Source organism: Balaenoptera musculus, chromosome 7 (genome assembly GCF_009873245.2).
Source record: "Balaenoptera musculus isolate JJ_BM4_2016_0621 chromosome 7, mBalMus1.pri.v3, whole genome shotgun sequence".
NCBI lineage: Eukaryota > Metazoa > Chordata > Mammalia > Artiodactyla > Balaenopteridae > Balaenoptera > Balaenoptera musculus.
The window spans coordinates 538,408-555,214 of NC_045791.1; the positions used below are offsets into that span (position 1 = coordinate 538,408).

The window sequence follows — 16,807 nt, forward strand, 5'->3', positions numbered from 1 at the left end:
GAGTCAAAGGCACATAGTTATTTTGAAGGCATAGTCAGATTGCCTCTCGGAAGGTGTGTGCTCATTCGTGTTCATTATGGTGAATGAGAGTCTCCCTAACTGTGGCTGCATGAGATGCCAGGGTGACCAGCATTCACTTCCGAATTCACTGCAGTATAATAGATGAAGCCTGAACATAGGGCAACTCCCAGATCCATGGTTGTGGGGAGAAAACAATCTAGGGCATATAAGCAAAATTTATCTCGTACCTGGTGTGTGATTGGCATTAGGCTGTAGTAGGTATTTTGCACAACTAAGTCTGGGGTTTTTGTATAGTAGATTCCTGGGCTTGGCCATGATGGGTGAACTTTTCACTGTCCTAGTTGAACTCTTTTCAGCTGATAGATTGAATTATGTTCTGCCTAGTGGCTGACCAAGCACTGTATTAATGGAAAGAAGTGTAAAACTGAACAGTTGCCAGATTAAAATATGCTTAAAAGTGGATGTCCAACTGCATTTATTGAAAGATGAGAGATGGCTGACTAAGTAGCCTGCACACTTGGAATCCAGAGGCGATACTGCACTGTATTTAATTGCCTTTGGAAATGTTTACTGACCATCTTGTGTCGACATGCAGAGGTACTTTGCTGGCACACTGGTAGTTCTGTGAATTTCGCTTTTGGATCTTGGCAGAGAGTGGAGAGAAGAGGCTAGGCAAATAACTGGCAAGAAAAGCAAATGGTTACAAGTCTGTTAACAATGCAGCCTTGTTTACCCACACTTTGCCTGTCTGGGTTTCTGAGACTGGATTCCTTAGCTCTGTGAGCTGTAGCACAAGAGCCCTCCTTTGGCTTAGGGTGCTTGGAATTGTAAGCATGCTGGAGAGAACACAGTCATGTGTATCTTAGTGGGATGAGTGCGTCCTGTCCCTGTTAGGACTTGGTGTAAAGGATTAATAGTGAGGAGTGAGCTGGGAGTGGTTTATCCGTGCGGGTCTCTGGAATCGGTTCTTAGGTCTGTTTGTGTTTTGGGCATTTCAGAGTGAAGAGGTTACAGAAGTCAGAAAAGGCTGTTACTGTTGAAACCAGAAGTCTGCTAATCACAATGTTACCTTTTTTTATTTGTAAAGCAAAGGAACAAAGACTGCTTATTTAATAGATAAGGCCTTAGTTATGAGAAAGATCTAATTTTATTGTGTAAGCTCTTTCAGAGACTACTACTCTGAGTAGTACCTATTTTGTAAAACATAAGTGACATTGTTATTTCACCTAATTTGTGGTTATGATCTGTTAATAAATCTCACATTTTTATTACAAGAATGAACCAACTACTAGAATATGAGGATACTTTTCTTCTAATTTTATCAGTTTTGAAAGAGTCATCTTTTGGGGGACAGTGAGAAAAACTGAGGGCAAAATTTAGAATATCATCCTTGTTACTAAGAGAGCAGAGGAAATGGTTTAAGAAGTCATATATCTGGTTTTAGGGTTTTTTGTTGTTGTTGTTCATATGTGTCATAAGCTTGCTGTGGATTCTGGCTAGATTAACACTCCCCTGCTCTCCAATTTTCAGGCTCACATTTGTTTTTCTCTTGTGAAATATTTCCGTATCGTTAATCAGCAAAAGCATGATGAAAATTAACTTTTCGTAATTAAAATGTTAAGTTCTCTCATCCGCTTAAGAGCTAACTTTTTGTTTTTGTTTTCAGCACTGGTTGGATGGTACAAAAAGCATCAAAAAGCAAGTAAAAAGTAAGTGTTGAAAAAATTGTGAAAAAAATTGGAAATCGAATTATATATAATTGTATATTAGAAACTGATTTCTCATAGTAGGGACATAAGAAATCATGTTTCCAATGAGTTTCTTAGGATCTCCACTTTCTAAAAATAATTTCAATCCGATATACTGACCCACCCTGTAAATTATATAGGGTTGATGGTAATCTAGATTCAAGTGCCTTACAGTTTGTTTCCAGGAGAAAGGCTTGCAGTTTGGAAATGAGATGTGAGTTCCCATGAGATGCCTAACTTTTCTTTAGTAATTACTTATATTGGAATTTTTCTGTTTGGTGTCTGCCCTGCTCTAGAAAATATTTTGAGAATTTAAGGCTGTAACTTTTTTTTTTTTTAATTAAGAATAATGAAAATAAGTCATTCACATAGAATGTTAGTATTGTTCCTAGCGATAGTCAGGGGAAAATACCAGTGTCCGATCCATAATCCATCATGTTTTCTGTAGTAACAGAGATTTTTAGGGCACCTCAACTCTTTCTACAGAGTAATGGGACCTCTGAGAATGTAGAGGTTGGTGAAGTGGATTGGAAAGGATGTGGGGTGATTTGCCACGTGCAGTTAATAACGGGCGTCCCTCCTTGCTCTCGAGAAACAGAGCTCGGCAGGTTTTTAGGGCTGTCGTAGTGCATAGTCAAGACTTTTTCATTCAGCGTATTTGGCCCTGAACTATTAGTCTGTTCCTGGGAGGCCAGATATGATGTGACGCTGCTACATGATGGTTGGGACATTTACAACGTCTGTTGATTGTGTTAGGCTTCATCGAGCCCACAGTGGAACCTGAATTATTGCTACAATAATCTGTTACCTTCTGTCCACTTCAGTAGATTTTTGACAAATTTACTGACTGAAGATTCTTACTTATTTACAGAGCTATATTGAAAAAGTTACCCTCCGTTTTTTTTCTTTTAATGGCAGTTGGTTCACCCTATTGTCTGCATCTTCGAGTTAAGTTTTATTCCTCAGAACCAAATAATCTTCGTGAAGAACGAACCCGGTAAGCCCAATGTCTGGAGCTGTGTGCAAGCATAAAGTTTTGGTCAGGCTGGCTAAAGATGTCGGGAGGTTGTCTTTACAGTTCCTTCCAGTGTACAGACAGCTAGTGAAATGGATACTTTGCCCCTGGTAACAAGATACCAGACAAGATAATTTCATTTTGGGGCAGTATTTTTTTAAGTGTAGAATGTTTTCCTTTATTTACCAGTTTTCAAAACAGTTGGTTCTCTAGCATCATGCAAAGGTAACCAGTGAGTTCTGTTTTTAAGTATCGTTATCAACTCATGAATTTTAAATAGGACTGATGTGCTTTAATACGTTATCATATTGTGTCTATTGATGTTCAAAATGATCTATTTTCGGCCACTGAGAGTTGTTTCAAGTTGGCTCCTGACTTTCTTTATTGAAGTGCCATTGATTAATGAAAAATGTTGAATCCTGATTTTGCTTGAATAGTTTTCAGTAACTTTTAAGTAAGTTACAAACATTTATTTTTATTTTGTCTTGCCTCAGTATTTATTCATGGACTCTATATTGCATATCTATGACTCATGCACACATACTATTTTTATTAAGTAAAAAATTGAATTGCTGAGTCCCTTTAGAAGGGATTCCTCTTGAACACTCTGCTAGTGGATAAGATTAGAGCTGTTACCCATGCGTACATTGCCGTATTGCTTTACGTATGAGGTGGCTGTGTCGTCACAGTGAAGGTGAAGCAGACCACAGAGCTCATTCCCAGTAATTTGCTTTAAACCTTTTCTTTTGAGGGGCTACCCTGTACTCTGGCCCATCCTCCTGACACCGAGTGCCCCTTGTTTCATGTTCTTTTTTCCTTTACAGACTTTATTGTGGGTAAAGTTTTGTAATTAAGAATGTTTCTTCTCAGATTAGAAGGGCAGGATTATTTTTCATGGTAGATTGTTCTGTTTAGTTAAATTTGTGCTTTTTATTTTTCTTAGGTACTTATTTGTTCTTCAGTTAAAACAAGATATTCTCAGTGGAAAGTGAGTATTAGTTTAAGGTAAACCACATTTTCTTGAGTAGTAGAAAAATAAGTTCTTAGTTAATTATGAAAAAGAAATGTCAAAGTATGTCTTATTTCCATTTATCGTAAAACGAAGGTTGTGACATTGGCGTGTTTAACACATTTGTGTTCTGCTCTCAGATTGGAGTGTCCCTTTGATACAGCGGTTCAGTTGGCAGCTTATAACTTGCAGGGTAAGCAGTTTTTTATGTTGGCTGTTAAGAGTGAAGCATAATTCTTCTTTGTGTGCATTTGAGGAATTTCAAAAGATTCAAAGTGATGTGTGAGAAAAGAACCACCGCGGTTTGTGTAAACATGTATCAGGACCCAGCTCTGCCTTTCCCTCCTTTTAGGATATTGCCTTCTTTTTCTTCCCTTTGTCTTTACTTGCTCCCTTTCCATCTAATAGTGTTTTCAAACAGAAATTGCAGTCTACTTGATGATTCAATAACTCTTTTAGTTGGATCCTCAGCTAATTTTTTTCCTTTAAAAAGAATGCAGGGATATATGAGCAAATCGTTGCTGTACCACCTGGTTTGCTTTCTTTAGTCTTATTCTTAAAAATAAATCCATGAAAGAAATACTTAGCATGTATTTAAAAGTTCCTGATGGTTATTTTAAGAATTTTTTAAAAAGCGTTTTCCAGTCAGTGAGATTAATGAAAAACTTACCCTTTTGTACCTTGTTACACTGATCAAATATTTGTTGAACTTGTATTCTCTTCTGAAAAATTGACGTTTTGGGAAAATAATAATCTTCAGTCCTTGTTCAGAAAATGGAAAGAAATATTCTGACTGGAGTATCCGTATTTATTAGAATAAAAGCAATATTTAATGATTATTAAGACATTAATAATTTTATGCTTTTTTTGGGTGATTCCATATTATCCCCAATCTCTCTAAGATCAGCAGTATTTATTTTCCATTGTGTGGATAATAATGAGACTAAATTTTCATGTTTTATGGTAAACCTATTATTTTGCTTATCTTGTGCTTCTCCTATTTTAGAAAGAATATTTTTCTGTCGATAGAGGGATTGGTGACTGAAGGAAATTTCTGTACCTCAAAAATTTGCCGATAGTGTAAATTGTAGTCTGTCTACAAACTAAAACTTGTTTTCTCATCTGCTAGAAAGTCAAATAGATACTAGTTTGGAAGTGCTGTGCCTCTAGCACTGTAATGATCACGCTGTATAATTGCATGCATCTTTTCTTGAAAGCACATTTTTTGTTTTATTAATTGCTGTGTGAGGTTGTTAATTCTGAAACTCTCAGATCTACAGAAAAGCTGTCATTTTCAGCATCTGTGTTCCACCACTTACTGCTTCTTATACTCTGTGTCTCGTTTTATAAGTTTCGTTGACTGCCAAAGTATACACTTCTTGAAAATATGATTTTTATACATTTTTGTGTATTTAACAAAACACTCATTCAAAGTAATGCTCACTAAATACTCATTGTCTGATTCATGCATGTGGCAGTGTAATATTATCTCTTAACCCTACCTATCATATTTTTTCCCTGAATAAAATCTTTCCTACTTTTCTCTTGCATCCATGGCACCTTTTTTTGTTTGACAAGAAAGTAGGATGTATTGGTGGGCACACGTAAGGAAGGACGGCGCCAAGGCTGTCACGAGTGCAGGGCCCGCTGCGTGTCCAGGGGCCACGGTTAGGGGTGTACTTGACCCCACAGCCATCCGGCGTGAGCTGCGTCTCTGCCACTGTGCTTTCAAATTCATTCGCGTTAAACTTCGTCAGTCCCCACTTCTTGGAGATGAGGATCTTCTGGCGGCCAGGGAACTTGAACTTGGCCCTGCGGAGGGCCTCGATCACATGCTGCTTGTTCTGCAGCTTGGTGCGGATGACATTGTGACTTGGCCAGTGTGGACCCTGGCCACTGTGCCCTGGGCTTTCCAGAGGCCCCTTGCATACCTGTCTGGAGCCCATCAGCTCCAGCACAGGACAGCATCTTGTTGGTGCGGATGACGTGGGAAGGGTGGGGCTGCGCTCGGATGTGAACAGCATCTTTGCCCCGGCTTTTCATCTTGTCCTCGTTGGCACAAACACGGGCAGCCTCCAGGGCTTCGGAGCAGAGCTGCTCATACCCATCTGACACCATGTGGCCACAGAGTGGGTGTGGCACCGTTATTTTTATGATTCCTCCAAACTTCAGACTATGTCTTATGCATCTCATTGTCCCGTGTCGAATAGTTTACCAAGTCCTACTAATTGTTTAGGTCCTTGAGAGTAACTCAGCTGAGTGTTCCTCCCGTCTTCATAAAGTGAGCTCCTCGCTTCTCATTTATGATTTTCTATTTTATCAGAATAATCTTTATCACTTTTCTCACACTCTCAAGTTCAGTTTTTCTTTACCATTTTAGTATATATCCTGAACAACATTATGTAGCAGATTTGGTTTGGGGCTTCTTAAAGAACTTGTGATCCAGACAGAAGAGCATTTTCTTCAGCAGTGAAGTAGGAGTGAGAATATTTTCCAAGGTTGTGAAGTTAAATGACAGTACATCTGTAATATGTCTAGTGTGTAAATTAGATGCTCAGTAAACAACAAGTTATTACCATTTTTATGATCAAAGTAGTTCTCATGTACTTTTTCTTTCCACGGCCAAATTTTTTATCAAAATGGAAATATTTTAATTTGAGTAAAATATTTTTTTAAAGGAAATATTTCTAAAGAATAGAATATTCGAATCATTGTTTCCCCTCCTTCCCCAAACCCAGTTCAGAGATAACCACAGATGGGTACATAAATGTCTGTTCATCGTCCAGTTCTTTTCCTACTGCCTTCACAAAATATTTTTTAGTAACTTTTTTTTGTTATTTCTTTGGGATTAATAATTTAAAGTTCCAGGAAGGATAGTGATTATTTCTTACAGTGATATTTGATGTCATGTTCTGTGCATATTAGCTTCTTAACAGATGCCAGCTAATTGTCTTTTAAGGATTGCTAATAAATATTTTTGTTTATTCAATATACGATCAAAAGATATTTCTCTATGGAAGTCTAAAAGAGGTTTTCAAAAGCTAAGCATTATAACATATGAATAAATTAAGAGAAAGACATTTAATTGAAAATACACTACCAACCACAAATGCTTGATTTGTGCGTACAGACAGGTAAGTCTTAAGTCAAAGCTAGATTTATTTTTGGGAATGGTCTGGGTGTTATGAATGCCTTGTAGTTTAAGAAAGAATCTAATCTTCTTAGCAGTTTTTATTAATAAAATGGGTCTTGAAGAAGGATTCAGCAGGAAGTAATCTTATTAACAAAACATAACTGTGAAATTTACGTTTGTAGCTGAACTTGGTGACTATGACCTTGCCGAGCACAGTCCTGATGTTGTGTCTGAGTTCAGGTTTGTGCCCGTTCAGACGGAAGAGATGGAGCTGGCTGTTTTTGAGAAATGGAAGGAATACAGGTACTGTCACATCACCACAACAGCGACTTCGTATTTGTTTTCTTCTGTTTCTCTACTTGGTATAGAATTCATTGTGTATTTGTAATCATCTTAAAATTTTTTGTTTTTTAAATTTCAGAGGTCAGACACCAGCACAAGCTGAAACCAATTATCTGAATAAAGCCAAGTGGCTAGAAATGTATGGGGTTGATATGCATGTGGTCAAGGTAAGCACTGTGTTGTGATACTTTTTAAAAGCGTTATTCCTTCAAGACTCAAGGTGATTATGGACTCTTTCAGTGTGAGGGGGGTGTGGAGTTTGCAGGGGCTAACACCGGGTGCTTTGGATGAGTGGTTATGAAGATTGAGGGTAAATACTGAATGATGGGAGTCTCACACAGAAATTCCTTATAAGAGAGAGGAGAAACAGCCAAAATCTCCAAAAAGGTATGTCTGTGGTTTTAAGCTGTTGCTGTTGGGTTTTTGTGGTTTTTTTAAAGTTTTTAACCCACTTTTTATTCTTTCACTTCATATTCATATCATCTTTTATCATGTGTAAGCTGAGTAGGCTCTGTAAAAATGAAAATAATTTAGGAAGTAAAGTTAAAAATTTGTAGCTTGAGAGGACTTTGATAAGCTGTAGTCTAGTACAGCTTATGTAGTGATTTGTTATGTTTAGTTTAAGAAGCTAAATTTTCCCAGAAAGGCAGTCTTTTTCAAAATCTGTGATTTAAATAGTGACTAGAATTTGGGAAGACCCTGGAAAGCTTTCTTTGTCATGGCAGTTATCACTACGTATTTCCAATGAAGACATACCTTAAAACTATAGTGTCTATTAATATGCATGAAGTTTCCTGAGAATGTGATTTTGGGTGCTTTAATTGTTGAAAACACCTTTCGTATTAATATTAGTCTGTATGTAATTAATATAATTCCATATGAAAAGAAAATTAAACAGTTGTGTGAAAATGTGAAACCTGTTTTATTCAGATAAAGCTAACACGTGTTGCTCCCCTAAAATTAGGCCAGAGACGGGAATGACTACAGTTTGGGACTGACCCCAACAGGAGTCCTTGTTTTTGAAGGAGAGACCAAAATTGGCTTATTTTTTTGGTAAGCAGAGTTAATGTCGAAGATAATTATTGTTGTTTCATTTTTTTAATGACTAGAAACACTTACATGAAGTTAGTGCAGAAAGCAGAACTTGGAAGTAGTTCTGGCAAAGCTTGGGCGTGAACTGCAGCTGTCTCCTGTCACCCTCCTGTTCGTCTGTAGTCTTGCTTCCCCGAGGCAATTTGTAAAAGTCTTCTAGTTGCATTTTCCGTTAGTTTCAAGGTATGTCAAAATACATGCCTTAACATAAAGAGCATCTAGTTCTGTGTATTAAGTGTTCACATGGCCACTCCCTCCGTCCTGCAGTTCTGTTGCTGTTTGGAGTGTGCTTTGTTTCACGGTCTTTTACTCCCCCCCACCCCCCCACCCCCGCCTTTTGTGTGAAAGAGATAGTAATACTTTTACCCTCCTGGGTCCCAGCTTCTGTCATCCATACTTCTAACTTATATTTCATGTTACTTTTACATCAAGGGTAGATATTACTTGGATTTCATAACCATAATTAAGTTCTTCAGGTTTTGTCTGGCTGTGTCTCAAAGCTGAAAATCAGGAAATAGTGTTTATATTATTATGTGTTTGTCAGAACCGGAGTGGAGCTAAGTAGTACCCTGGGTTATATACATGGGCTGAAGTTGGCTCTTGGATACCAGTTGTTTACTTCTTCGTAGCACGCCAGGACCCTTAGCTCAAAGCCCGCCAGCGCCAAACTCAAATTCTTACACATTCAGTTGCTTTAAATACAGCCCAGCAAGTGTAGTTTTAGCCATTCGGAGCACGCCTGGTTTTGCATATCTCGCTGCAAACTGCACGTCACATCTGCTAGCTGTGGACAAGCAAACCCTGTAGCTGTAAGAGACCCCAGACCTCCCCTGCTCCTCGGAGCTCTGTGGCTCAGAGACCTCCCCCTGCCGCTGAACGCCAGCCCCTCCCTCCCTCCTGGGAGCTCCCTTCCCCTCTCCCCCTCCCGAGTGGGAGCCCTGGGCCGCCTCCTCCGGAAGGTCTGCGGCCGTGAAGGGACCCCTCAGCAGAGCCCGCTGCCCAGTGCTGCCGTCTCCTGCTCCTGTCTTTTTCTTCGTCAGCCCTGAAATCCTTGAACTCACGACTGGGATTACGGTTTCCTTTGTTTTCCTGGAGCTCTTGGCTCCCATCCTCCCCACACATCTCTTTAAATGACCTGCCTTTGTCTTCTTGAGTTTTTTCGAATCCTCCAGGGTTGCCTGAGCTGACTCTTTTCCAGTTGGAACTGTTGACTCTTCCAGGCTGCTCTCCAGGTTTTATCTTGGGACTTTGTTTTCCCATTTTCTCAGTTACGAATCTGTGTCGTCTTCCATATTTTCTTGTCTTTCCTTTTGTTTTTCTGATACATCCTCAGGTAATGCCTAAGAAAAGGGTGTACGAGGTAAATTATTTGAATCCTTTGATGCCTTAAAATGGTTTATTCTTCTCTCATGCTTTCTTGATAACTGGGCTGAGAATGGAATTTTAGGGCGAAAATTAGTTTCCCTCAAAAAGGTGAAGACAGTATTTCATTTTTTTTTGTACCTCCTAGAGATTCCCTGGGACACTTGAGTGTAACACCTTTATAATTGTCCCTTGGGTGGGAAAGCTGTGTTATGTATTTCTCTAGTCCTTAAGTGCGAGCTCTCTGAGCCTTCCAGCTTGCCCGCTGGGCGGGTGGAGCATCCTTCATGGCCAGAGAACGCTCCAGGTGGAGAGAGAAGGAAAGCATCGTTTGTACTGCCTCATAAGGATCAATTGAATTAATACATGTGAAACACTTAGTAGAGTACCTGACACTTACTAGGCGCTGTGTAAGTATTTGCTACACTTAAATGCTAGATTCTCCCCTCCTATTATACTTATTTATTTACTTACTGTTTTAGTACAGCTCTTGTAAACAAGTTCTGTTTTACAATTTTATTTTATATAAGTTATATTTAAAAATTAGTGAGAGTGAGAGTCATGTTTTCACATTCACGGTTCGTAGAAGTACAGAGGTAAGTTTGGTAGGTTGCTTAGGATTTATGTACAGGTGGGAGATGGAGTTGGAAAGTGGGCCATAAAGTGTAGTTTAAAACATTTTTTATGTCTTAAATTAAAGATGTCTTTAATCAAAATTGCTATAGAAAATAGAGTTGAAGATCAGTAATTTTTTTTTTTATGCCTTTTAAAAAGCTTTATAGTGTTTCCTGTATCCAGTTCCCCTGCTGCTACTGTGACATTAGGCTTGGAGAATCTCTTCCACCGTAGTTAGGGGCCTATGAATATATATGATATATAGATATATCTTTCATTTTCTTTTTTCCTTAACATTTTTAATGTCTTACATATGTGCAGCAGAAATTTTGCCAAAGGTACTGCTCTTGAAAATTTTTTTTCTGTTACCTTAACTGTTTTTTAGATTGGAGACTTTTTTGCTGGGCAGTGCAGGTTATGTTTACCCTCTTATCCAGCTTTCAGTTCAGAAGTTAGATGATGAATATGCTTGAAGTAACAACAAGTTTTTTAAATTCAGAAAAACATTGATTGAAATCTGGCTGTTACTCTCATATTGTTTGTTATAGGCCCAAGATAACCAGATTGGATTTTAAGAAGAATAAACTAACCTTGGTGGTTGTAGAAGATGATGACCAGGTAGGAATTACATTGTGTCACCTATTTAACGGTGACTGTGTTATGTGGTCACTTAAGGCTCTAAAAGGGGGAACACATCTTGTTTATAGAGCCATAGAACAGAAACTTAGTGTAATTAATAACTTAATTAAGTAATTTCCTGCTTTGTGTCATACCATCCTAAAACTATAGTTTTCTGTCTTTAAGATTAAAGATTAAATAAAAGACTTCTCTTGTTCCTTGGTTGACAATATATCTCAAATATATAAAAATTTATATTTAAATGGCTTTATTCCTTTAGTCCCTGATCAAAAAGATTAATCAAAAAGATCCACCTAATAATATTCTTTAATAAAGCCTTCTGTACTAAGGATTATCTTTTTTTCAGTTAAATCTAGTTTCTAATTGATAAACTCATAACAATACGAATGCATCTCAGATGAATTATGCTAAGTGTAAGAAGCCCAACTCAGGACTTCCCTTGGGACCCAGTGGTGAAGAATCCTCCCGCTGGGGCTTCCCTGGTGGCACAGTGGTTAGGAATCCACCTGCCAATGCAGGGGACGCTGGTTCGGGAAGGCCCCACATGCTGCGGAGCAACTAAGCCCATGCGCCACAACTACTGAGCCTGCGCTCTAGAGCCTGCGAGCCACAACTACTGAGCCTGTGTGCCACAACTGTTGAAGCCTGCGTGCCTAGAGCCGGTGCTCCGCAACAAGAGAAGCCACCGCGATGAGAAGCCCGTGCACCACAAGGAAGAGTAGCCCCCGCTCGCTGCAACTAGAGAAAGTCCACACGCAGCAACGAAGACCCAATGCAGCCAAAAATAAATAAATGAAATAAATAAATTTATAAAAATTTATTAAAAAAAAAGAAGCCCGACTCAAGAGATTATGACTGTATGATTCCATTTATATGACAATCTAGGAAAGGCAAACCTATAGGAATAGAGAATAGCTGATCCTTTGAGACTGGAGGTGTGAGGGTGCTTCACTACAAAGGAGCAGCACAGGGAACTTGGGGGGGGTGGTGAGAGGACTATTCTGTATCCTATGTTGGTGGTGCTTGCCTGATCCTGTGCATTTTCAAAACCCACGGAATTGTGCGTAAATTTTAAAAAAGTAATTTTACTGCATGCAAAGTAATAAATTTGAAATATACGTATAGATGGATACAAATAAAAGGAAATAGGGGAAATGTTAAAAAGATTTGTTTGCACAGTGAAGTGTGAGTAGTGCTACTTAGCAGAACCTAAAAAAAGAAGATCCTGAAAATTAGATGAAACAGTTACAAGTTTTTTGAAAGTTTTAAGTTATGTTACTGGGATGCACGCAAAGGATTGCCCTACCACACAGCTTGGAAGAAAATCAGAGACAATAAGAGAGCATTTTAAAAAGAAATCTCTTGATGGCACAGATGATCATTATGTTATCAACAAATGAGTTGAAAATGATTCAGAAGAGGCAGATTTCGCATCTAAAAACAATCTATTTTACAAATATTTTCCTTTTTATGTAAGCACAGATGCGATTAAATGATATTTGTATCTAAATCTAAAGGAATCGTTCAAGAAGAATAAAATACAGTTCTGTGTGATAAGAAAATATGGTCATAATTTAATGGGAGATACCTGTTCTTACTGGGTCATAAAATAATTGTGCATCTCACAATTGATAGCATTTTAGATTTGATCTAATATAGTATTAGCTTCTTAGATATCTTTTTGAAGATACATATAAGCAAATGTGTATATCAATTCTTTTTTTTAAATTTATTTAATTAATTTATTTTTGTCTGCATTTGGTCTTTGTTGCTGCATGCGGACTTTCTCTAGTTGCGGCGAGCGGGGGCTACTCTTCATTGCGGTACGCGGGCTTCTCATTGCGGTGGCTTCTCTTGTTGCAGAGCACAGGCTCCAGGCACGCAGGCTCAGTAGTTGTGACGCACGGGCTTAGTTGCTCCACAGCATGTGGGATCTTCCCGGACCAGGGCTCAAACCCATGTCCCCTGCATTGGCAGGTGGATTCTTAACCACTGCATCACCAGGGAAGTCCCCCTCAGTTCTTTTTTATGCAGAGGTTGCCATACTTATATACAGGGTTCTCTACTTACCCTTTTTAAACTTTACGTTCTAACTTGGAATGTTTTCTACGTCAGTACATAAAGTTGTTCTTCATTCTTATAAAAGCAAACTAAAATGCATAGTATTCTAGTGTATGGTGTACTCTAATTTATTTAATCAATTCTCAATTAATTGGCAATCACTCTTTTATTCACTATCTATAATTAATTTGTACACTGGCAAGTATCTGTAGGATAATTTCCTAGAGGGGGATTTGTGGGGTTGAATGGTTTATGTGCATTTGTCTTGGATATAGAGAGGTCCTACCAGCTTGCATAGTTTTTAGTGTACAGGCCTATTTCCTGAGAAGGAATTAATCACATTTGTATCTGAAAGGTAAAAAATGGAATTTCATTGTAGGTTTACATTTTATTTCTATTATTATGAGTGATACTGAACATCTTTTCATACATTTGAGTTACTTGAATTCCTTTTTTCTAAACTGTCTATTCCTTTGCCCATTTTTCTTTTGGGTTATTGGCTTTTTTCTTATAGGTCTTGCCCTTTGTAACAGACATTATAAATATTTTATTTAATAGTTGTTTTTCTTTCAGCAGTGCTTATTGTGGGTTTTGTCATGCACTTCAAGAAATTTTAAATAGGTGAATTTATTAATCTTTTATGGCTTCTGGGTTTTGTGTCATAGAAAGCTTTTCCCTGTTTTGAGGTTATCTATTTTCTCATGTTTTTTTCTATGTGTAGTTTTTGTTGGTAAATTTCATTGAAGTATAACATCCATTCAGATAAGTGTAAAAATAAATGTACAGCTTATGTTGGATTTTTATGTATACTTGTATGACCAGCACCAGGATGAGGAAACAGAATTCCAGCAGAATTAAATTTCTCTTGTGCTCCCCACCAGGTACAGTTTCCCAAGGGTAACCGCTCTCCTGACCTGACTTTAAGACCAGAGATTAGTTTTTGCTTACATTTTGGACTTTATGTAAATGAAACCTGGCTGACTGTTCTCTTTGTGTCTTGCTTCTGTATTTCAGGGCTGTAGTTGTGAGCTTTCAGCCCTGCTGCAACGGGTGGTTATAGTTGGCGCATTCCTGCTGTTATACAGTATTCAGTTTTGTGAATACACTAGTATTTATCCATCCTGCTGTTGATGGACATGTGAGTTGTTAATTTTTGGCGAGTAAGAAGAGTGCTGCCCTGAGCCCTGGGAATGTGCGTGTGCTTGGCTTTTGTGGAGGCCGCCACGCTGTTTGCCAGCCTGTCTGTACACACGTAGCTGCACTCCCACCCGGAGCGTCTGAGAGCGCCGTTTATTCTTCTTTGGCTTGTGTTTGGAGTTCTCTTTCTCATTTTACCCATTCTGGTAGTAGAATCATCTTGTGGTTTTAGTTTGCATTCCTCTGATGACTGCTTCAGTTTACACTTATTTATATATCTATTGGATGTTTGGATAGTCTTTCTTGTGAAGTGCGTGTTTAAGCCTGTTGTTGATTTTTCTGTTGGGTCGTGTGCTGTTTGTCTCATTGAAGAAGTTCTATTCGATACAGCTAAGGTCTGAGTCACAGCTTGTCTCTTTCTTCCTCATTCTTGCAGGCTATCATTCTCATATTTTCTAACCTTTTGTAAATATAACCACATCATGAAACGTGGTAGAATGTTTTATAAATCTACATATGTATTATATATAATATACATATATATTAGGGTGGGGTTTTTTTTGCAGCTTGCTTATTTTGCCTAAACAGGTAGACCTAGTTCATTCACTTTAACCTATATATAGTATTCTGCAGTATGAATAAACAGTAGTACATTAGTTCATGCATCTTTTATTCATTTAGCTCTCTGTATAGTTTGTAAATAATATCATTGTTTACTTATTACATTTCTCATGTTTTGGACATTTAGGGTTTTGTGCCAGTTTTTACTATTATAAATGAGACTGTGAAGAAAATCTGTGGGTGTAAATTTTGGTGTTGAGAAAGTCTTTTCCCTTAGAAATACAGGATAGCTTAGTGGTTACAAAGGTAGGCTCTGGAGCCTGAATGGTTAGGTTCAAATTCTGGTTTCCTCTCTTAGTAGCTTTGTGACATTGGGCTTAATTTCTTGAGCCTCAGTTTTCTTATCTGTGAAATGGAGATAGTGATAGTATCTACTCATTGAAGCAATGCATGTGAAATTCTTAGAAGAGTGTCTATGAATGTTAACTAGTGTAATTAGATTCCTGTGAGTATGGTTACTATAATAAAGAATGTGGCCATTTTTAAGGCTGTTATGTATGTTGCCAGATCTTACATGAACCTTTAAATTATAATTATACATTTATCCTGAAGTATGGCAGATAAAGACTCATTTTATGTCTCTTTGAGAAATGAGATCATGTAAGTAGAGAGAAAATAGGAATAATTTTATATTGGCTGAGAAAATGGACAGCTTGATTTTAACTCTGCCGTTTTATGTACTAAAGAGTGTCAGAGTCTCAGGGAGCAAACTAGATGCTTTATTATTTGATTCTTGCTCTGGCTGCGGTTGTATTCATAGCTGAATGCGAGGGGACAGGACCATCTGAGCTAATAATTACCTCTGTTAACATGCGTTTCTTTTTCAGGGCAAAGAGCAGGAACATACGTTTGTCTTCAGACTGGATCATCCCAAAGCATGCAAACATTTGTGGAAATGTGCCGTGGAGCACCACGCCTTCTTCCGCCTCCGAGGCCCTGTCCAAAAGGGTTCTCACCGATCAGGATTTATTCGATTAGGGTCACGGTTTAGATACAGGTGAATGTTTATAGCTGCTTGCTGTATCTTTCATTATTTCATAGAGGCCAGAAAACTTAGCCCAACTTCTCATTTTACAAATGTGGAAACTAGGGCACAGAGAGATGAAGTGGTTTGCCAGTGTTTTCCATTGGCCAAAATAAAAGAAAAAGCGGTACATATTGTTATTGTTTGTAATTTCCTGAGTAGACAGGAGAATATTGTAATGGTGTAATGGATTTCATATCCCTCCTGATGTTTTTGTTTCTTCCTTCTTTTTTTTTTTAGGAGTAATTAACAATTTTTCCAGTTAAAAAAGTTTTTTTTTATTGAGGTATAGTTGATTTACAATATTATGTAAGTTTTAGGTGTACAGCATAGTGATTTATAATTTTTGAATGTTATATTCCATTTATAGTTATATAAAATGTTGGTTAAGCTTATTTATTTTATACATAATAGTTGGTACCTCTTAATCCTCTACCGCATTGTGCCCCTCCCCACTAGTAACCACTATTTTGTTCTCTGTATATGTGACTCTGTTTCTTTTTTGTTATATTCACTAGTTTATTTTATTGTTTAGATTCCACATGTAAGTGATATCATACAGTACTTGTCATTCTCTGTCTGACTTACTTCACTTACATAATACCCACCAGGTCCATGCATGTTGCTGCAAATGGCATTATTTCATTCTTTTTTTATGGCTGAGTAATATGCCATTGTGTATATATATACCACATTTTCTTTATCCATTTACCTGTTGATGGACATTGATGTTTGCTTTATGTATTAATCCCCAGTTTAAATCCACATAACAAGAGTTTTAAGGGGGCTCCATCCAACAGCTGGATACCATGTAGAAAAAGAGTATTGTGCACTACTGGGAAATTAATCTGGATGACATTTCTGGTCCTTATAAACCTGACGTTCCATTGTTCTTACAGACTTCTTGTTTGTTGGTCATAAGTTAGAAATGTTTTGGTTTACCTCAGAGTAGCTTATTGATGGTGAGTTTTCGGCATGTCACGAGAAT

At 37.9% G+C, this 16,807-nt stretch overlaps 1 protein-coding gene and 1 pseudogene across 4 annotated transcripts in view; one reads left to right on the forward strand and one right to left on the reverse strand.

Annotated features, from left to right (window-relative positions):
• EPB41L5 (erythrocyte membrane protein band 4.1 like 5) overlaps positions 1-16,807 on the forward strand; it is a 135,100-nt gene that overhangs the window by 38,217 nt on the left and 80,076 nt on the right. For all 4 annotated transcript variants that reach the window (XM_036858285.1, XM_036858288.1, XM_036858289.1 and 1 more), the window contains exons 4-12: positions 1,688-1,730; positions 2,688-2,766; positions 3,728-3,772; positions 3,934-3,986; positions 7,109-7,229; positions 7,348-7,435; positions 8,233-8,321; positions 10,886-10,955; positions 15,623-15,792. In XM_036858285.1, the coding sequence (XP_036714180.1) occupies positions 1,688-1,730; positions 2,688-2,766; positions 3,728-3,772; positions 3,934-3,986; positions 7,109-7,229; positions 7,348-7,435; positions 8,233-8,321; positions 10,886-10,955; positions 15,623-15,792 (758 nt within the window). The remainder of the gene's footprint in view (positions 1-1,687; positions 1,731-2,687; positions 2,767-3,727; positions 3,773-3,933; positions 3,987-7,108; positions 7,230-7,347; positions 7,436-8,232; positions 8,322-10,885; positions 10,956-15,622; positions 15,793-16,807) is intronic.
• LOC118898158 lies at positions 5,423-5,986 on the reverse strand (annotated as a pseudogene).